The sequence below is a fragment of the Arctopsyche grandis genome, chromosome 7, assembly GCF_051622035.1.
Source record: "Arctopsyche grandis isolate Sample6627 chromosome 7, ASM5162203v2, whole genome shotgun sequence".
NCBI classification, from domain to species: domain Eukaryota; kingdom Metazoa; phylum Arthropoda; class Insecta; order Trichoptera; family Hydropsychidae; genus Arctopsyche; species Arctopsyche grandis.
This window is the reverse complement of record NC_135361.1, coordinates 16,164,551-16,188,840: the sequence shown is the minus strand read 5'-3', so window position 1 is coordinate 16,188,840 and position 24,290 is coordinate 16,164,551. Positions and strand designations below refer to the sequence as shown.

At 32.0% G+C, this 24,290-nt stretch overlaps 1 protein-coding gene across 1 annotated transcript in view; it reads left to right on the top strand.

Annotated features, from left to right (window-relative positions):
• LOC143914597 (neuroglobin-like) overlaps nucleotides 1-24,290 on the top strand; it is an 88,127-nt gene that overhangs the window by 26,209 nt on the left and 37,628 nt on the right. Inside the window, exons 2-3 of the mRNA XM_077434868.1 lie at nucleotides 5,231-5,266; nucleotides 6,861-7,403. Coding sequence (XP_077290994.1) covers nucleotides 7,216-7,403 — 188 coding nt within the window. The 5' untranslated portion in view covers nucleotides 5,231-5,266; nucleotides 6,861-7,215. The remainder of the gene's footprint in view (nucleotides 1-5,230; nucleotides 5,267-6,860; nucleotides 7,404-24,290) is intronic.

Sequence of the window (24,290 nt, the reverse complement as noted above, 5' to 3'; positions counted from 1 at the left end):
CATCAATATTTACCCGCATTATTAGCGCTGTCCGTTCATCTAATTATGGAAGTAGACGAGATGCTGGTACTGGCCTACACACCGCGTAACACGAGTCCGTTGTGTTCAAAAGAATTTAACTATCAAATTTAGCTCTATTGTATGGTAACAATTTCGGAAATTTGCCTTTTGAATATAAATATTACACACACATATGCTTGCGTGTATGTTTTAATTTTTAATTTATTCAAATACTAGCTGAACCCGGTATGCGCAATGCCACAATCACGCATGCAATTCCCGTTCTCGTTCCCGTTCCCGTTCCCATTTGTCGGAAAAACGCAAGCAGCGAGCACATTTGAAATTATTCAATTATTTGTTTATTTTACCCTAACAACGCATGTCGCGACTCATTCCCGTTTTTCCCGTTTCCGTTCCCGTTTTTGGCAATTTTTTTTTCACAGTAAGCTTCCCGGAAATGCATACAATAAATCCTGAAAGTTCCTATTGTTCCATCATACAATAACGCATGCAATTCCCGTTTCCGTTCCCGTTTCTCGATGCGTTTCGATAAGTGAATGTTTCAGTTTCAAATTAATACTTAATAATAAAATAAAATTATAGTAAAATACATATAGGAACGCATACGTGACAGACAGAGAAACATTGATTTTTATATATATGTAGGATTGTTATGAGTAGTACGTAATGTAAGGTTGGTATTTGATTTTTGATTTTTAAATGCTTTTTATTATTACGAAATTATGTTCACAATACATCTTATATCTATTTTAATAGCTACTGATCTACTGATCATTTTCTATTTTACAATTTAATTTAATTTGGTTAGTAATCACAGTATTATATTATTCTAATGTTAATCTAAAGCATAATAGGAAAAAGAGCTCAAAAACCTATTTACAATCCTTATAAATGTTCATAATACATCTAATACATAATATTAATTAAAGACTCTCTAAAGTCGATGACCTAAAGCAGATTGTGTTTAGGTAATCTGTGTTTATACAGGTTGGTATTTGATTTTTAAATGCTTTTTATTATTACGAAATTATGTTCACAATACATCTTATATCTATTTTAATAGCTACTGATCTACTGATCATTTTCTATTTTACAATTTTAATTTAATTTGGTTAGTAATTACAGTATTATATTATTCTAATGTTAATCTAAAGCATAATAGGAAAAAGAGCTCAAAAACCTATTTACAATCCTTATACAGGTTGGTATGAGTGGTACGTAATGTAAGGGTTGGCATGCGTGCGCGCAAGTTGGTTACCAACGTTCACATTTCCTTTACTACACACTGGCGCTTCATACTTTCGCGTCGATAAAATCGTAATTACGAATATTATTATTAAGAGGTTTTTTCCCATTTTTTTTTCACAGTAATCTTCCCGGACATGCATACAACAAATCCTGAAAGTTCCATCGTAATCGGTTCAGTGGTTTAGGAGCCTATTCGAGACATACAGACAGACAGACAAACATTGATTTTTATATATATATATATATATATATATATATATATATATATATATATATATATATATATATATATATATATATATATATATATATATATATATATATGTGGATGGATTATATGTGATTCGCAAATTCAAATGATCATATAATAAGTTTCTGTATGCTTCTGTATGTATTTTAATCTACCGTTGATTAAAACTAATAGTGTTATAGCGTAGTTCCTAGGCGACGAACGTTAGTTAGTGTTTATAATGGACTTATTATTATCATGTTTAATCAGTGTGTAAGAAGAGATATTATGATATTATTATCATTTGGCGCTACGTGTGAGTTAGCGCTGTTTGTGTACGTGCAAACTGTGTATGTAATTTATTCAAAGTTCACGTGTGGCTTTAAGATTTGAATTATTATAGTATGAACATATAATGGGAGTAATTCACGTGAATATTTTTTTTTTGTACGACACACCCATTTTTTTTCGATTGAACTTCAATTCAGACGAGTTATTTAATTTAACGGTTCATTTATATCAAGGGTACCCAACCTTTTTGAGGTTTGGAGCTACTTTTCGTATGAATTTTCAAGGCGATCGACTTGTAATAAGAATTTTACAATAATTTGTGTTGCTTTTTTAGTACTTAGAAGTTAAAAATATTCACTTGAAAAGGCAAAATATCAAAATAATTTTAGTAATTATATTTATAAATACATATGTACGTATGTATGTCATAAAAGTCCCTTAAATGTGAATTTTTTTCTGGATTCAGTAGATTGCTTTTATAATAAGAGTTCAATTGTGTTACGTCACGTAACGTCATTTACAAGGCTAATCTTAGTTTCACTTCGCCTACTGGTTTGACACTATTCCTACATTCTTCCGGTTGGTTTGAAATTTTGCTATTTTGCGTGGTTTGGTCACGGATAGAAATTTAAATCACTTCCGCTAGTTCAATGGTTGAAAATAATCGTAATAAACACGATTAAGGATCCAATAATTTTGGAGACGATGACGATAACTCAGTGGTTGCGTTTATGTTTAGCAACAAAAGATTATCGATCCCGAACTGGAACGGGAATTGCATACGTTATTGTGTCATTGCAACGCATACCGGGTTCAGCTGGTATCTGATAAAATTTTCATTATAGGCTCTCATTATCTCTCATATATAATTTTATTTCACTAATAGGTTATATAATGAATGTTAAAATGTTTATATTATGTTACGATTCAATCAACTGTAATTCTAAATTTCCCACATCCATTGGAAAAATCATTGTGATGGTTTTTGCTAGACTTTGAACATTATTTTAAATCATATTTGACGGTGATGATATGAAACTGCAAATTTTATGAAGCTCATTAAAGTTAACTTCTTGATAAATTGATCCAATATTTTTTGTTTTAAAATTCATTCATTTTTTAAAGATACGGCGCATTATTATCCTTTCTCTCAGTTATAAATGTTCTTATTTCTGGCAATAACTCTCGAAACTTAAGAGGAATGGACCCCAGCGCCTTGTTCATACAAACGTATTAGACTTCTCCCTTCCTCAATTATGGCACTAGAGAAATTATTTTTTAGTATGCTATAGATATTCACCATAGGCATGTTTCTATTTATTTTTTATTTTTTTGATAAATTGATGTTTGATTTATTTGATTAATCAAAAAAATAAAAAGATGCCTATGGTGGATATATATATAGCATATTAAAAAATAATTTCTCTAGTGCCATAATTGAGGAAGGGAGAAGTCTAATACGTTTGTATGGACAAGGCGCTGGTGTCCAGCCCTCTTAATAAAAACATGTCCTTTGTTCAACCAACTTACTTCATTGTGAATCTGCAATTGTGTCTCAACTTCTCCTAATAGAATTTTGAATTTTTTAACGCTTTACTTATAATATAATTAATTATTGTTTATTTTATTTTAAAATATGGAAATAATTATTATATTCAAAATTCACAATCGTTATCGAGATCGACCAAATGTTGGTTCGCGATCGACCGGTTGGGAATCCTTGGTTTATATTATACAGTCTGTTTTAAATTTTTATTTATTTTCTGACGATACCGTACTTTCACTTTGCGAAATCCTAGGGGTATGTGGAGAATCGTTTGTAAAACACTGATACAGGCGAAACAAAGGAAAAGGAAGATTCTCGCAACGTATTTGTAAAGTTAAATTTCTAAAGCCGAAAATAAACACTCGGATTCTTTTACTACAGAATTTATAACACATTAACTTGTCGTCGTTATGATGATATACCTATTTCACACTAGTGGTGTGGATTCAATTTCGAGGCAATTTAATTTTATTGCCATCAGTGGAATACGTAGTGATAGTAAATGCAATATAAATTTATTCCAGTCGGTCGTCGCATTGCAATCCCAATAGTGCGATATTGTGCATTGCATTGAAATAACGGTGTATCTTTCCAAGACTACACATATGCGTTTTAAAGTGTACATATGTGGGTCATCGTTCTCTTGCGAGTACGATTTTGAAGGCTTTCGAGAGTTTCGACGGCGCGGGAAAATCGATATTGTGCGTCCCGCAGTGGAAATTTAGCACTACATTTAACATGTTGTGGGGAAAATTCTCTCGCGCGCCATTGACTCCCTTTCACCATACATTTTTGCAACTAAACACGTCACGAAGATAAACTGAAATTTTGGCAAAGCCGTAATGCGCACAAGCCCACACAATGCGGTAAACGCTCGCTAAGACGCGGAATTCGCAACAGATTTAATTTCGATAACGAAAAATTACAGTTAGTGTATTATTGTAGTCGGTGTGTAGTTTTCGTTGTGCAAAGACGCAATTTGCACGTGGTAACGTTTGTTCGGGAGATGGTTTTTTTTTTTTTTTGAGAGCGGTGGTGTTGAATGGTGTAAAATCACACACATAAATCGTCCAAATTTGAAAAGTTCGGTATGGGTCTGAAATTGCGAAAGTATTTCGCACGGTGTGTGTGTGTGTGTGTTCTGAAAGAGCATTAACTACCTGAGTGCGGCTTCGCGTTTGAGCGCTCGTTCAGCAGCTAGGAATATTCACACATTCATTTGCCTCACACTCACCTCGATGAATGGTCTAAATTGGTACTTGACAGTTACGAAGCACTTCATAGCCTACTTTTTCATTTTTGGATTATTTATTTATTTACTTTTTGACGTGCCAGTCTGAAACTTTTATTAAAAATATCATATCGAGTTTTCTATAACGGATGCAGATTTCACGTAGATGTTCTATACTCGTATGCAACTTTAGGTAATGAATGTATAAAGAAATCGTGCTTAGCTTCAATCATTTTATGAATTGCAGTAATTCGTGACTGAAAAAAAACTATTGTTTGTGTGTCTGTACGAACTATCTGTGTGATGTCCATTGACAGACTGCGCATGCGCATTGTCGATGTAACTTCTGATGAAATAAGCGTTTTATATATCACTAGATGTTTTACCCGGCTTCGTTCAGTATTTGTAATATAAGCAGCTTAAACATGGCGAATCTAATAGTAAATATTAATTTGTTTTTTTATTAAATTTATTTGAATTGAAAAAAAAATATATCGAATCGAAACCATATCGAATCGTCGTCATAGAAACTGATTTGTTTTCGATGTTTCCAACAAACTTTACATACATACATACAAAGTTACAAAGTCTCTTTCGAAATTATATATTAGATTAGATTGTTTTTAACATGAATAATATTTTTTTAAATTTTTTATTTTTTCAGAAAACAGACGACACTGATTGAATGGAAGAAAGAAATGTAAATATATTTTTATATCATTATAAATGTTGTCATATATGTATGTATTAATAGGTCGTCTATAGACCAAATTTACAAACTATTATATTTATAAAGAAATTTATTTAAGAATAATGAGCTGTTATATTTGAAAGTGGCGGAAGTCCAAATTTCAATTCCAAAAACACTATTTTTATTAGACTTTATTCACTAATTGTTATCACTAGAGTACGGACCCAAAACGCGCTGCTCATTGTTCAATTGTTGTAAATGCTTTGTAAAAAAGGTTCGGCAAACCTTTAACAATGCATTTATAACATTTGAACAATGAACGGCACCCTGGTTATCCGGGCTTTAGTTATCACTTATTTTAATTCGATATGTCCAAAGTCTCAAAAAAGCAGGATAAATATTATAAAACGCAAAACACTATATTTAATGTTTTCCGAGATATTTCTCGAAATGAAAAAGGACGACTTATGCCGTTTTCAAATATATTGGCTCACATGTTTGTTTATAGATGTCTATATGTAGAATAATCCATGTAGATAAATGAAAATTATATCTAGAAAAAGTTTTTATTATTTTTCAAATTAACTTCTATGTAACAAAAATAAAAGAAGTCAATTTAGGTATGAATTAAATTGAATTTTATAAATGAATTTTAAAGCAAGAAATTTTTATTATTTATTTTTTCATCGCGATTGAAATATTTGTACTATTAATTAAAGGGGAAATCCAATTACATGAATTTGAAAATTTCAAAAAATTGTATTTACGAAAGATATTACAAATTTGATTGTTTTTACAATTCTAACTTTATATAATTCATACATACATACATATATGTACATATGTATGTATGTATGTATCATATGTAAAAAAAATTGAAATATTTTTTTTTGCGTGCTTAAATTAATATTTGGAAATTCGTTTTAATGTTTTTCTTACGTGTCAATGTATTGATTTTCTTGCAAATAATATAAACTATTTTTATGTTACCAGTCGTGTTAATTTTCATGAAAAGTGCTAAAATTTTACGTCGTTAAAATAATAATGATAAATCAATTTTATGTTACGTATTTATTATAATTTAAATTAAATTTTGTAAGAACTCCTTGTGTACGGTAAACTCTTTGATAGGTTTGTTTATAGCGTAACGTCACATCAAAGAACGTTCGTTTTATTATATTTAGAAAATTCAGGTCACTTTCAGTTACGATGCTTATTTTTATGTCCCGTTTCAATGTGTCAATGAATTAATGATTTACTTTCAAAACGTTTTAATATTTTATGGCGAGATGGTTGAATTTATTATCATTCCACGTGACGTAGTAGATTGAAGAATTTCGCATTTTAAGCGAAGATTTGTACCGCGATAGTATCGTTTTTGACGAGGGAAACCCTTTATTACGCAAGGGTTCGAACCCTTTTCCCCTGCTTTTATGCAGATTGCCAAAGCAACCGGAAGAGCAGGTTCGGACTACAAAACGCTAATGAAGGTCCAGGTCAAATATGCTCTCATCCGGGTCTGTTGATTCAATATAAAGTTTTTAATTTCGCTCCAACTAAAAAAGAAAAAAAAGTAAACGTGTGCGTTTGAATGTTGTTTCAGTTGCTGTCGAACGACGAAGCAGTAGTGCGATAAGTGCAAATCAATGGCAAGTGTGACTAGGAGACACATTTCGCATTCGCCAAAGGAGGGACCGGTTGACAAACTTAATTAGTGGTGTTTCTCTCCCTTTAAGTGGTGGGTGTGCTCTCGACGAGTGGTTCTCTTGGGTTACAGTTTGTCTTTCGAGTGGTTCGGACCGTAGGAGATCTGAATGTTTTTCTGGACAAATAGACTCGCTACGCCGTGACTTTAATCTCGTGGGTTTATTCTGTCTATTTTCTGTGCGAGTTGAGGAGGGTCCCTTTCTCTTTCTCTCTTTATCTCTCTCTCTCTCTCTCTAACTTGACATCTCAAGATGGGCTGTGAATTGGGAAAGTTGGCCGCTTCTGAGAGGGCTGGCAACGGTAGAGCAGTGGATGGTGGTGCTCCTCCACCGTCAGATCCTCGACTTCCCCTGACTGCAAAGCAGAAATATTCCATGATGGCCTCGTGGAAAGGTATCGCCAGAGCCATGGAGCCCACAGGGATCTGCATGTTTGTCAAGTAAGTTGAAACTTATTTAAGTATCCATCCATACATACGTACATATGTATGTAATATACATAATATGCACGTTATTTCACACATACATACATACATTGCATGTACATAAATCATTGATTAGCGGAATCTTTACTAAGTTTGATCCACTAAATATGAACATGAATATGCAATTTTTTTGGCTTTTGCAATCTTTTAATCGATATATGTATGTATGTATAGTACTGCTGTGCTAAAAATGAGTATTGGATCAATAGTCACATGTTTTTTTTCTATTGATTGTAAATTTTATTGCTTTCAAAGACTACTATATAGTGAAAAGTCAAAAATATATTTTTTTCATGCTTTTATGAGTTTATTTGATTAGTTTTATATGTGAATTTTATGTATTTGTATTTTGTATGTCCATGTCTATAAAGATTGGTTTTTTATCTCAATATTTATTTTTTTATGAAAACGTACTTTTTTATTTAAACGCATTCCGCGAATCGTGAACTTTTTCATGCTCGGTGTAATTTTTTTGCGATAAATATGTATGTATTGTTCGTACTAAAGTAGTTAAATAAAACTTAACTGATCTGATCATCAATGAAACTAAAAATTAATCAACTACCCTTATGTCAGGAGATTTAGAATACATTAATTATTTTTATGTGAAAGTCAAATTTCTTATTATTATAAATTTACAAATTTTTAGAAAGGAGACTAGCATTATATGGGTGGTAAAATATGTAACTCTCATTGAGCGGAAACGATGTTTATTTAATTTTGAATGGAAGAAGAAATTTAATGAGAATTCGAAAGTTGGAATCATTTTGTAAAAGTATATTGCGTTTCATTTCCTCATTTATGTTATAAAAAAAATTAACTCCATCTGAAAATTTTAAGTATTGTCCACTCAAGTATTCACGTCAAGTTTAAAATAAAAAATTCTACCATAATTATGTTTTAAAACTTTGCTATGTACATATATACATATGTATGTCTTCCACAAAGAAAAAAAATAGCAATATAACTAGGCGAACTTTAAGACCAAATAACGACATTAAATAATGGTATTTAAATTTTTAATTACGTACTCTACTTTACTATAAGTTCTCCTTTTTAATGGGGTAGCATATAATATATGTACATATGTACATATACATATGAACATATATTGGAAATAAAGAAAATGTTTCAATGTACTATTGATTCAGTTTATTGGTATAATGAAAATTGAGAATGATCAAGATAAGTTAGTTAGATAGTTACTATATGTATCTTATCTTGATACTATATTATATATGTACATATGTATAGTATGATGCAAAAAATTAAAATGTAATTTTCAGTAACGTAGTCTCAATTCGTAAAATGGGCTTCAATGCATTTGAAAATCTATCGAAATTCAATAAGATAAAAATAAATTCACCGGCAAGTAAATATTACATATAGAAATTCAATATTTTTCTATACATTCACAATTTAGTCAAAACGACGTTAAGTAAATAACCATTTCTATAAATGCGATTGCCATCTATGTATGTATTTACATTCCCATACATAAATATAAATCAACAGGTTAGCTCTCGATGTAATGAAAATCAAATACAAACAATTTGATTTCAATTTTGTTCAAAATATCTTGCGGGTTGTTATCGTATTTTCAATTGAGCGATACGTGAAGTTGAGTTATTGAATCATTAAAACATTTAATTCGAAAGTTATGATTGCTTCGTGTAAATATATTCGTGAGTAAGTTATCATGTTCGCGAATTAATTTAAAAGTGGTGTATAATTAAAATTTAAGTATTTAAGTTGGGTTGTTAAGAAACAAGAACCCTTTGAATACGTGTTGGATTATACTCATTTAAACAATGGCTCACCCTTTGGAGTGTGTGTATGCAGACTTAAAGATAAATTTTGTATAACATATAGTGTTGTACACACTTCCTAAGAAGTTATATATTAAATTTACATGATAGTATCGTACTTCATATTTTATTTAAATTTTTTTCAATTTAACATAGATATTCACCTTACAAAGCGGCGAATGTGCTAAACAGATTAAGAATCGATACATCATATAATACATATATTATCAAATACATAATCAAACATACAAACAAATCGAAATAACATCTGACATCTATGGTCAGACATTAGTATAAAAATCGTAAACAATACATTATTTAATATGTAACAATACGAAATATTTATATTTCAATAATCATCCATAGAGATATCTATGGAGAAAATCTGGCGAAACCTAAGAGATAATAATAACTCAAGGTTTTTTCGCAATAGAAAATTCGATAAGAAAGACAATTTTTACAGGAATCGTTTCAAATAAGAAAAATTGCCAAATTCTGATATGAAGCGACCGACCTCGATAAACCAAGGTCTGGCCAGCAACGAGACTCTAGTGGGAAGCGAACTCGTGACCTCTTGCACGAGGGAATACAACACTTACCACTAGACCACGCTGCTGGTTGCAGTTGTGAAATATAATAATATGATTACTAACCATATTAAATTAAATTGTACAATAGAAAATGATCAGTAGATCAGTAGTTAATAAAATATATATAGCGAAAATCATTTAAAAATCAAAATCAAAAATATGCACCTGTGAACGTCTTCTTACGATTCTGGAAGAAAATTTTATATTTAATTTTCTTTTCACTTCTCCAGCTAGCTCAGAAGGTTCATTTTTGGAATTTTTAAAGACATTGTCGTTCAAATGAGATCTTAACATAGTGTTGTCTTCGTTTTTGTTCCCGTTTTTGATCGATTTTTTATAGAACCAATCTCACTGGATCCTTTTAATGTCGTTTAGACCGCACATTGCGATAATTTAAGTTGTTTGGAAATTTTTATCTCTCCCGACCATTGAAGATGTATTAAAACGATTTGAACCCTGTTCCTTTCGCTTGATTTCACTGTTTTTGGTATTTTTCAATAAAAAAAGACGCATTTAATTAAAAAAAAAAACAAAATTGAAAAAAATCGGAAAAGGAAACGATAAAAACAACGCGACAATATTAACTACTCTCAAAAACTGATTTGCGTGAGGACAATTTTGAATTTTTTAAAGGAAAATAAAGTAGGTAGGGCTAAGCAAAATTTCTAGTAAGATCCGATATATGTACATAGGTAGAGAATGTTTAAAATACCTGAGTATTTTTGGTTAGAACCATATTTTCAAGTGGCCTAATATATTTTTCTACAGTTGTATATGATGTATTTAAAAATATAGTGGCATTTTACGTTCAGTAGAAAATATTCGTGAACGTTTAAATGAAAGTTTTCAAGTATTAAATATATATTTGTATGTATTAATATTTAGACATTGAGATAGGAAATTAAATGCGAAAAAATAAACGTCGTTTATTTTGACCCACTTTTTCGCCAGTACGGCTTATACAATGAAAATATATTGCGCACATTACCGAAATCTACCATTCTGTGATTTTCTGGAATGTCGTAATTGAGAGATAAGCGTTCGTTTATTTTCAGGTACGGTTAAGCATAGTGTAAAATATCTGTATGTAGGACAACGAACAATTCAAATTGCAAATGGAGAATCATTTGGAAAATTTATAAAATACATACATAAATGTATGCATACGTGTATGTATGTACATTTGTACGATTAAGAACGCTCAATAGAATATTCATCAGCTTGTTTCATTTATTTGTTTGCGCGCGGTTTTACACGTAAAATGTCTACGTACGCGTATAATCATCAGTGTATAATATATTAAAACAAACGGCTATAACATAATATAGCATCATGTTTAATCTATTATGATCGCAGGGGAAACGAGTAATCCAGGAAAGCGCGCTTTCGCTCTGAAGATAGCATTTGTCTGTGTATAATATTATGTAATACTCGTATGTAGTATGTATATTACGTTCCGAAATAGTGAAAAACAAACAACGTATTGTATATTTCGGTTTCTTGGAATTTCACGCTTTATACATAAAATAAATTATCAATTAGGGTGTCTTTGAAAAGTTTTTGATTTTTCTTTATTCAATGTGAAATTTTATATTATGCGTAGCGAGTTGGAAAATCTACGCACGGAAAATGGATAGAGTCTTAAGAGCAAAAAAAGAAAACGCCCGTTCGTTGAATAATAATTCCCCCCCCCCCTAGTATAAATAGTAGCAATTTGGCAACATTTCAAAGCTTCAAAAATGTTTATGGGGAATTTCGGTTTGGAAGTGATTTACAAACATTCATTGATTCATATAATAAGCACGTTCCAAAATATTAATACAATTAATAGCGCAATATTGCTTGTCATGCGGCCATTGAATGAATTACATATTGGTTCTCCTAGTGATCGGATAAACACTCCGATTACTGAATTAATATTATCGAGCTTTTTCGATTTATTGTAAGTGTACATTGAAAATGTATCGATGAGTACTCACTCGCTCTTATCTAGAGCTGTTTATCCCTCGCGATATAGATAAGGCTGCGAAAGTGGTTTTTTTTCGTTGATCTCGTTCAACGTTTAGTTCAATCAAATACTAGTTACATGCAGTTACACGCCTACCAATTTTATTAATTTAATTTTGGCTCGTTTGGTATGTGATTGGCGTGACATATGGCGTTTGTTTTTATTGCTCGGTAACCTTATATAGCTGAGGAAATTCGGGGGTGGAAAATTGCCCGTGCTAAAGTGAGATGTATTTATTATAGTTTGATGTACCTGTCTCTCTGAAAATTACGATCGCATTATATTGCAAAGTGCTCGTCAAGAATTATGGCTAGTGATTTAATTATTTATTTTCGTTCCTTTTATACTCTTCTCCATTAGGATCACTCTATTCTTTATTTCTGCTCTCGTTTATTGCAGGACTGTCCGTGTTCGTAAAGCTTGCCAAATTTAGTTGAGGAAAAATATAGGAAGTATACGTAGTATGTAGAAGGTCAATTAATTATCGATTACAGAGTCGGTGTCCTTCAATAAGTTTGATTGAAATTTGAATAATGGCATTTGAAAATTTTGATGGTAATTAATTAATTATATAATAAAAGTTACTTTGTTCATTAAATGTGAAATATTTTACTAAGGATGATACGAAAAATAATTTAAGCAAATTGAATTCAGTACTGCATGTCAACAGTTCGGCATAATATGTAGTGAACGGAAAAGACTACTTATATTCTTACTATACAGCACCGCCCGTTTTCGGCACGTTCATACTTGTTTTGTACGAGTGTAAGACAAAATCGGCTTATTTTTTTTTATTTCAATTGCATATATACACTCGACTTTACAGATCGCTCTAAAGCGAAAAGTCTACTAATACAGATACAATATAATCAATACAAGCATTTATTTAATGTGAATTCATACAAACATCATCCGCAGTGACATAGTATATGTTGAAATTTTTGTAGCATTTTATCATACAAATTGGCGAACCTCAAGACGCTGAATAACTTGAGATTTGCAAGAGAAATCGGAAAGGAGATGCGAATTTTAAAGGAATCATTTCAATGAAATCATTTTTATATGGAAATCACTTTCAGATGAACTGTTCAAAAGATTTTCCATTTTTTCTTAGACCGTTTCTCAAAGATGTTATGATGTTTATAACCGAAAAAATATTTCGTCATTTTTTTAATTTAAAACTAGAATCTTAAATATTAATATTATTGCTTTTACATACATACATATGTCAATCAATCATTTGATGTTTATTAACGTTTCAAGTTTCTAATAAATATAAATCAATTTGTAATAAGAAACATCAATATGTATGTTAAACCAATTTTTTTATGAAATATGAGGATTATTTTAATATTGCCATTTGTTATTGTATATGTATGTATATACGTATGTATGTACATGTGGACATATGTACATACATACATATATAGCATATTGTTAACAGTATTGGCGAAATTTGTTCTAAAACAATTCAAGGGTTGGTAAGTAAATGTGAAGCTGGAGTCATATGATCTAGATTATACGCATAATTTTCGACTAATCCCGGATTAGCAGCCTATTTAGCCATGACTTATGAATGCAACACCCGAAAGAGTCGGCGCCACGCAAGATACAGCTAATATCCGAGAATTTAATAATGAGGTGAAATAATTTGCACATTCTGCACCCGGTAAGCATACCCGCGTATTATACGCTGTTCGGAACGGTGGGGCTGTTTATCTGAAGCTCATTATGCATTCATATCTCACCCGGAGTATGAGGAGGGGTTGCTAACGAATTTTCCCGCAGAGCAGTTTCCACGGCGGTTAGATACGCTATCTCGCTCGTTTCCATCCGAATTTTCTATAGTGCATAGTGATAAACGTCATGCGATATTCGTCCACCAACGTGTTTTGCCCATCGAAAAATCATTGGAGCGCGGTGTAATTGCACGTCTGTGGCAATTTGTGGGGTGTCCCGGCCGATCAATCATGGGCGAGGCCGAGCCCTGCAACACTTGCGATCGATATTTTGGACTAGATTTAAGCAGCAGGACTCATCCAAGTCGAATGACCTGAAAAACCGTAAATAATGGGATTTTATATGGGGAGTTTTAATATAGATCGCGCTGGAGAAGTGCGTGGGTGTGGTAGGCGACGCCAGCTGCAGACGTCATCGAAAGTTTAAAATTCTGGAGTGTTGTTTGTTTGCAAGTAGTCTCAACAGTGTGATATCTGTTTGTAAATGTAATAATTAAATATTTCGCATTTTATGTTGCTTGTTTTAAGACCGGAACCGGACTTGAGTAGCTATTTCGGTCCGGTTTAATTCGCAAGGAGGAAAAAAAGTATGCCGTATAAATTTTTATATAAGCGTAGAATAAACTTCAAAGACTTATATACATTAGGTGTATAATGTAGTGCGTAATAAAAAAACTCGAGGAAATAAACCAGAAAACATTCAACAAATTCATGAATAATGTATAAAAAATTTTCTTTGCGAAAAATGTTTCTTGAATTTTATGGCGCGTAAGTTTTCAAAAAGTTCATTTTATATAATCCCAAAAAAATAAATGCCAATGAAATACTCTTGTGTTGCATTAATTTTAACATATTTTAATATTCATTCGTTACTTATTTTTTCCATTCTATATTTTTATTACGAAATCAGTCAAAATTTCTTCGTATTGATCTAAACTTTTGAAACATCATTATGTATTTCAAAAAGTTGACTATTTCTTGCGATCCGTTTGCTGGCAAAAGGCCTTGCTTGCTTAAGCCCGAGGGCAGGAAAGTTGAGCTTTCCTTGCTCTTATATTATTTTAACCCTTAGATTAATCCGCGGAATGTTTTTCCATTCGGAAACTTCAACGTAATAAAAACTTAAAAATATGTCGAACGATTTTCGAAAGCGCGACAGTTTATTGCGCATGTTAATTTGAAAGCTTTTCTTTTAAACAATATGGAAATTTTCCCTCTGTGAGTACATATTTCTGATATCCGTTGTATAATATACATAAAGAGAAAAGTTAGTCGAAAGTATGAGATATCGAAAAGTTTTTTCTCCTCTGTTCTTTCTTTGTGAAAATACTGCCATTGTGCTGTGTGGTCCGGTCAAAGATGGGATTCACTTATCGATAAGATTTTCTGGAAACCTTTCAATATCGTAATAGTCGAACGCGCACATATGGACTTTGGAGGTTATGATAATAAAACATCGTATATATTTTATGAAGGTATTCTTGTCGTATTAATTATCGATTATATCATATTCTAATGCGCAATATGTAATGGGAAATATAATACGATTCATTTGGCGTAATTACAATGATGAAAATTAATCTTATTGAAGCATTGTTCCCCATTGAATTTGATTAGTAGGTGATTAACGTTATGGGATTCGCTATGTAGTGCCATAAAGCGGTTTGTGGGTATGCTGACCACAAAATCAAATTGCGAATTTGAAATAATTCCAAGTAAAATCAGCGTCGATGCTACTGCTCTCTATTCGAAAGCTTATTAGAATGCTACAGGGGTGGTTAAATATTATGAACAACACTTGAGACGAAAAAGTGTTGTTAAGCAAGTGTAATTTATTTATATAATATTTTTTAACGAAATTTATAAAAAAAAAGAGTCAAGCTGTCAAGCATATACATATAGCACATTAAAATAATTGGAATTACATAATATATGTATGTATGAATGATTTTAAATAATAGCTAGATGTTTTAATTAAGATTTGAGTTCTCATTCAAGTGCTTATTCTCTTACATGAAGTATGTATCTGTTTGTGGATCGTGTATCAAAGCTCAGTATTCACTTTGACGATACATACTTAATATATTGATCAGTATAATTAGGTCACAGATTCCTTCAAAGCATTTCATCAAGTTTCAATACTGAAGAACTAACGAGAAAAAACTTTTTGATACGTATTCTGTGTAATTCAGTAGATGAAACTCATTTAGACAGCAGCATGGCTCGGTGGTTGGGCTTTTGCCTAGCATCGAGAGGCGACGGGTACGATCCCGTGAGTTGACCTCGATTGAAAAGAATTTATTCTGAGTATATCTGGAATGCTGCTGGTTAGACTTGAATATTTGTGACTCCGGGTCGATCGCTTCCTATCAGAGTTTGCCAAATTTCTGATTTCATTGTTGAAACGGTTCCTCGGTTAAATTGGCTAAATACCCTCCTACCTACTATGTCACCACTATTTGAGTATGATTAATGTATAATAAAATGCATAGATGTCTCGTTGATTTCGAGTTTTCAGTGTTTCGTAATTCAGCGACTTATGTAATAAAAATGCGGCATTGTTTGTAATTGGCAAGGAAGGCAAATCGGGGTTTACCTGCCTTAGGCCTTCTTTGTATATACGTATATGTATATAATAAAATAAAATAAATAAAATTTGTGCCACATTGTACATATCTAACTTCTGGGATGTATTTCCAAGTCTAACGAGACTGAGCAAAAGCTTGAAATCCTCTGGAATATTGGGTGTGTTTACCATCAATACAAATTTAATTTTATCTTCAGCATGTTAACGACATACATATGTACATATGAATGTGTGTATTTCTAGTAAACTATAACACCATTATAAAGTTTTGTGTACACAACACGACGTTGAATGATTATGTATAATTAGTTTATACCGGAATGTATGTACACATATATATATATATATATATATATATATATATATATATATATATATATATATATATATATATATATATATATATATATATATATATATATATATATATATATATATATATATATATATATATATATATATATATATGTATATACATATATATATATATATCAGTGGCGGACGGTGGGTGTTAATACCGGGTGTGCTGTGTATGCCGTAGGGCATAGGGTATAAAATTAGCAATTAAAAAAAAATACTCGTTTTGCATTACAAAAATGTTTAATTTATTAGTTATTTATACATAAGTTCAATGCGACGTTTCTGAGACATAAACTTTTCAATCACGTCTGCATAGAATGTGTCTTTCTGTTTTAATTCCACCAATAACTTTTTTTCTATTGAAATTAAGCTAAGGCCACATAATCTATCTTGACCTTGCGTACCTCTATAGCAAGTTTTTATTCTTTTCAGCGCCGAAAAAGAACGTTCTGCTGAAGCTGTACTGCTTGGTATCGTTAATATTAATTCTCCCAGCTTAAACACCTCTTTAAAACCAGATTTGAGGTTATTTTTTGTCATGAATTGTATTAATTCATGAACAGGTTTCTCTGAAAATTCAGAGCTGGAATATAGCACAATGAGTTCGTTTTTCAATCGAATATAATCAAACAGTGATCCATAAAAATCTTTTAATTTATTAATTAAAACATTTGGAAAATTTTCTTTATATTCGTCATATTTATCATTACAAAGAAGGTGGAAATATTCTAATTTGGAAAGTGAAGAATATCTACATTCGACTTGTGCGATTATGCTATCAACTATTTTGAAATATAATTGACGAAATGAAGTTTTATCTTCTACTTCTGAATAATTTTTTAATCTTTGTGGCCTACGATCATGATCATCATTTTTTTCATTTAAATAATTATTCCATAACATTTCAAAATTATTATCCCTTTCGTATTTCAGTTGCTGCAAAACATCATTAATTTTTTTACAACAATATAAAACGTCCGAAGATTTAGATTGAAGAATGTTATACAAAACATCAGTTATTCCAAACAGTTTTGAAAAAATTTGAAGAAGTTTAATTGTTTGAAAATCCTCTAAAAAGCCTAAAAACCCTCGTGCTTTTATAACAGTATCTGTGTCCCATAATTCACAATTTTCTATAACATGTCGAAAAAAATCTGTAAATTGACTTCTGTATTGTTGTACTGTGCTACTTAAACGAGATGTAAAATTCCACCTTGTGGGTGCTACAGAGGGAAGTCTTTTTGTCACACATTCCTGTAAAGCGAATACTCTTTTGGAAGATTTTGAAAAGTATGTAGACAATCCATTTAAAGTTTGAAAAAATGATTTACTTTCTTTAATATCAGAAAGACCTTGCTGCAATACTAAATTCAATACATGAGCATAACAGTGTGTAAAAAGAGCAAAAGGATAAGCATTGAGGACTTTGGATTGCAAACCATTTACGTGTCCACTCATTACACTTGCTCCATCATAAGTCTGTCCAACCAATTTGTCTTGAATTTTAAATTCTTCAACTATGTTCACCACGTGACGGAATAGACCATTAGATGTTTTATCAGCACTAACGTCTGTAAAACTAATAAACCGTTCATGTACATTGCCTTTACATACAAAACGTAAAACTGTTGAGAGCTGTGATTTTGTCATTATATCTGAAGTTTCATCGAGAATAATAGCAACAAAACTTGCTGACTCTACTTCATTTTTTATATGAACTTTAATAACATGAGCGATTGCTTCGATTATGTCATTTTGTATACTTGGAGAAGTACCACGAAAGGTAGTAGCAGTATTTAAATGAGTATCTAAAACAGAATCATATTCTCGAAGAGCATTTAGATATTCAATGTAATTGCCTTTGTTTACGGAATTACATGACTCGTCGTGACCTCGCAGGGACAGTTCTTGTTTTCCTAGATAGATTATTGCGTTAATAATTCGTTTTAAAACATCTCTATTTTTATTTACTTGTTCATTATGTCGACTTATTTCGGCTTTACGTTGACTGTCAATTAATACGTCGATTCGTTGTTTGCCAAACATTTGTATGGAAAGAAATGATTGAACGTGTGCCTGCGATCCTTCGTGTTTCTTCAGTGCTGCTGTCAAATGGTTGAGATCAGCAAATCCTTCTTTGTTCCACACATTAATATCTTTGGAGAACAATAAACATGGCCAGCAGAAAAGTTTGGATCGAATTTCACAGCCTGTAATCCATTCGAATTTTTTATAATTTGAAACGCAAAAATGTCTAGTGTAAGCTTTTGTTTTTTCTTTATGCAAACTGGATAAATTTGGAAGAGACGGACACGGTTTCCCATATTTAATTATTTTTAATTTTATCTCAAAACTTCTATTTGAAAACGGAATAGTTAAAATGTCTTGAACACTGTTAGCCATTATTAGTTATTAGAGGTAATAATATGACCATAAAAATACGAATGTGCGAAAAAGTACGAGACCACGTGTCGCATCGCATTCGGTCAATTGCCGAGTGGTGCGCGGTGCTCTGAAGTCGTAGCACACCGTGCGTCTTAATATCGCGAACAAACCTATACAAGCGAATATCCGCCTGCACACTCCAACCAAACCCACCAATTTGCTGCACGGCATAGGTATTCTCTCGTCGCGGCGCACAAACTACATCTAACATCACACAACACGCTGCAGACTGCACACCACACCATACACGACCAAGCGCACGCGGTAAATACACCATACACATCAATGCCTGTTTATACAACAACACATTATTTTGTATTAAAATACTACTTTATGTGGTCTTTGGTTTTCACGGGTGTGCGCCGCACACCTAGCACACACCCAATATACGCCACTGATATATATACAGTGGCGGACTGGCCATACAAGCGAACATGCCCGATGGCATGTGGGCCCCACTATCTGTTAGAAAATATGGGCCCTCAGTAAAATTAAATAACTTTTTAACTATTTATAGGATATTGCAACTTTGGGACCTAAAGTTTGGGTATTTCAACAAAACAAATTTCTTACGATATACACAAACAACTAATACCTGCTTTAACAGCCCAAGGATCGGTTAACTTTTTTTATTAGGCTCGAAATGTAAGTTTCAACATTTGCGTGGGCCCTTTTGCCGGGCCCATTTACAACCTCAATATTATGTATATACCAATACCTATGTAACAACTAACTACTGAAATAAAAATGGGAATAAACAAATTTTCGTGAAAAATATAAACATAATTGCATAAAACAATTTTGATAGGACGATTCATCATCAACCAGCGATTTAAATTTACTTCATACTTTCAAAATAACATTTGATTATACTTCGATGATATAGTAAGATTTAAATACACAATTTTAAACAGTTTCCGAATATAAAATCTATTCCTAATTTAGACACATCCATGTAAATAGAAATATAGGATAGGGGCCCCCTCCCCAAAATCCCGATTTTCGGTTAACATTCATTGAAAATATTATGCATTTTTTTTCAGGGACGTAATTTGGGGTGGCCATAGGGGGGCACTCGCCCCTCTAAACTAAGGAATAGTGTGAATTTAGAAAATATTATGAATTTAATGATTAATGAGATACTACGGATCTATGAATGCTACGTTTATTTCTTATGTATGTTACTTTTGGGTAACTAATAAAATAATCGCTGCTATGTGCTTTGAAGAGAAACAAAACAAAACTTTATCTATTGTTATTACGCACATGTACATAGATAAAGTGAAAAGACAGTTGGTAGAAATTAAGTTAATTGATAGTTTTTTGATGACTCAGTTTGATGGTCGATTAATGTTGACCATGTGAAGATTTGTGGAAAAAAATTTTCGCCTGCGGCGCTTTTTTCTCTTTACATAATATTTTTTTATAATTACTTTTTCAAAAATAAGCTTATTTTTTTCATATTTTATAACTCAATTAGGTGTATTCAAAGAATATTTTCCATTTTTATTCCGATATAAAAAAGATTTTTTGAAAAAAAATTCAATTTGACCAATCTTTGCCTGCCCCCCCCAAGAAAAAGCTGAAATGACGTCCCTGACGTGGTGGAAAGAAGAAAATTTTGTTATATGGGGGGGGGGGGGGACAAATTTTTTTAACCTTGGGGGACCCCCTTTGACTACTGGCATGCACTGATTTCAGTCCCAGTCCGCCACTGTATATATATATATATATATATATATATATATATATATATATATATATATATATATATATATATACATATATATGTATATGTATGTACATATGTATATATAAACCTACTCCGGGGTGGAACTTATCATGAAATATTCAGCCATTGGCCATTATTGTTTCATATATTATACTGTGACGTTTCATAAGCACGATTTGTTCCAAAATTGGATCGAACTTTGAGTATGCATATCTTAAGAGTACCCTATCACGCAACGTTACAACTGTAGTTCACGTCTAGGCTCTAGATCAGATGAAGGCTTGGCTTACATATTTCGAGGCGATAACTCAAGTGCGTCGCGTGCCACGTGATAATTCTAAATTGTAACAAAGGGATAAAAAAGTCAGTCTTGTGACAGAGCGGCGTGAAACGTGCGTCTAATTTTGTTCCATCCGCTTGAAAAACGCGGCTAAAGATAGCGATCCTAGATCGTAAACTAATTATTCCGTTGAATAAACACGCAAAGATTAACCGTTAACGGAGAGAGTTTAATTTGAAATTATTGTGTTTGTGTGAATATGTTAGAGCATGTGTGTGTGTGTGTGTTTCGGGAAAGTGTTTTCCGAAATGAGATTTTTCCGGGAAATGTCTGGACCGTTTTATTTCGTCGGACTACAATATAGCTCGGCTACCGATCACGATGTGGAAAATTGCATCATGATTCAATTTGGGAAGCTGAAGTCTGTGAAATTATTCCGCCAGCATACCATAAGAAAGAGGCGTGCTAGTATTGAAAGGAAAACAGAGATGAAAAAACTATAGATACATATATTATATATTTTTCGTGAAATTCAATACAATTCGTACGTTTTGATTTCATAGAATAGATATATTCAAATATTACTTGAACCTTTTACTTTATATTATAATGTAATGAGAATGCTTTCGTATGATCCAGGAAATGATACATTTAAATTTCTGTGAAATTTGTGATGGATTTACTTTGCCGCCATTCGTTTTTGAATGACAGCGAAATTATCGTTGGAAATGAAATTCACATTGTCTTGCAAGATTTGCTTTTCGAATAAGCAGAGTTTGCTCGTTTCGAATTCAAACAATTAATATTCAAATTAATTCTAAAAATTCAAACGATTGCTCGCGTATCTCTCAAATCAAACACAATCGCATTTTCGTTATAAATAATATTTGTTGAATTTTCGCATTCATATTGAATGTTGATTCCAATTATTGTACTTTTTTTCTTTTGTAAGCTCAAACGTCTTTTGACGTAATGAATAGAAATGGGTTCGTTCAACTTTGAAATTACTTTTGATTTTTATATGTCATTCGGGCGATGCGTGAAAATATGCCGATCCACCTCTGAATCACGTCTTTGAAAAGTAAGTAAAAAGTCTTGGAAATCTACTATCGAGCTTCCTTCCACGAGCGAAAATCTATTTGCTACGAATATGTCAAGCGGTGTCAACAAGATTTAAGCGTCCAAAAAGTTCCTTCGATGTTAAAAGGAAATGTCGAACGACTGGAGAGAGAGTTCGATGTCGATAGACATACTCTATCACCCTTGAGTTAGTATGTATAACTGTACTTATAATATATATGTGGGTCAAATAAGAAGAAAGATTATACATACATATATTGTATATAAAAAATAAGAATAGGGGTGGAAAGGGTGAGAGTGGTAGACATGCAAATGTATCGATTTCATGGTGCAAAAAAGCTTTATAAAAATGTAAATCGGTATTCGTACTTTTAATCAACGGTTGAACGCCCACGAAAAGTACTGATGAGCTCTCATCGAACCCCCATACTATGTAGATTTTATTATATGTACATACATACATACATAAATAGATTGAAAATATACTATAAATTCTTATATAATACACATCCTTATCGGGAAATAAATCTACAGGTTTCAGCTTCTTAATACAATATTTATCTTTAAATTTAATATATGTACACAAACAACACATTTAACACAATCATAAAAATAATAAGCTATATAATAACGGATAAAATGAATATTTGAATATTGAATAAGTCGTAGAGTAGTTTAATTAATATATACATATATATGTAATTCCGGTTTTCCTTCGTGTTTTTTCCCATTTTTTTTCATAGTAATCTTTCTGGATATGCATACAACAAATTCTGAAAGTTTCATCATAATTGGTTCAGTGGTTTAGGAGCCTATATGAGACACACAGACATACATTCAATTTTATATATATGTATATATATGTAGATTATGTGCTTGTTATTTGCTATATCGAATTTAACTTATTTGAATTATTTATTTTACATTATTTATCTGTAGACATCTCTCGAGTATTGATGCTGAATGCGTGTTTCGGAAGTACCTGCGTATCTCAAAGTACGTGTTTTTAATATTGCTTCGTATTTCAATTTGAAAATACCTGAAATGTTATCCCTCCAGGGGGTGTATCGTACTGTATTGTTATAGCATAACAAGCTGCATTGTTTGATATCATTTTTATCTTGAGTTTTTCTTTTCGCTCGAACAAAGATACAATAATATCTTTGTATGTACATATGTATGTATGTACATATGTATATAATGTACATACAAATTTACTGCCTTTCCTTGTGACGATGAAGTTCTTGATACAATTTTCGGTTAATATCACGTTTCAACGTTTTGTAATTTATATCGTTTTGCATGTGTATATATGTAGTGCTATGTGAGATACACATGTGTATATATTTATACTGAGGGTCGTAAAGTGACAAAACGTACGCACGTCAAATTTTATGCTTCGCGAAAATCTCAGAGATGTTTCATATTAGTTTCTCCGTGGGATATCACTATTTCCTATCGGAAGACGTAGAAGACTGGTAGGGGTGGAGGTGGTGGAAGAAGGGTGAAAGCTTTCGCATATGAAAGACTGGAATCTGGGAGGATGCTGGAGGGACTCTGGGTTATTGGGTGGAGGGTGGGTGGTGAGCAAAGTGGGTGCTCGGAAGAGGCCTGGCACCCGGCGTGTGACGTCACGGGACGCTATCGATCCACCACCATTCACCTGGATGACGACGATTCTCAACACGTTTTATTCGAACGGCTAACTGTTCGTATATCGAATTGCGCTGAACGATCTTTTTATTTTCGTCCAAATGGAAATTTGCATTTTTTTTCCGGAAACGAATTGCGTGGGGAGTATTTGTGTATATTGTTTTATATTACATGTGTAATATGCGTATATTGAAACACAAGAAGTTTGTTTGTAATATTATAGGAATTTTTTTATTTTATAGCATTGAAAGGGATATAAATTTAATTTTTATTTTATTTTTTATTGGATGTGGTTATGCGCAACGGCCGAAGGAAAAGTTTCTTCATCAACTTTAAATTTCTAATCTTATAATTTGTTAATCTTAAATCCTAATTCTTATTATTTCCTGTACTATGTACTGTATGTACAAATAGCCAATAATTCTTCGATACTGTATGTACAGATAGCCAATAATTCGACGATAATGTATGTAAAAATAGCCACATCCTTTTTTATTTTATTTTTTACAAAGTACATATGTATATATGCATATATACTAGGAAGGATTGACAGGAAGACC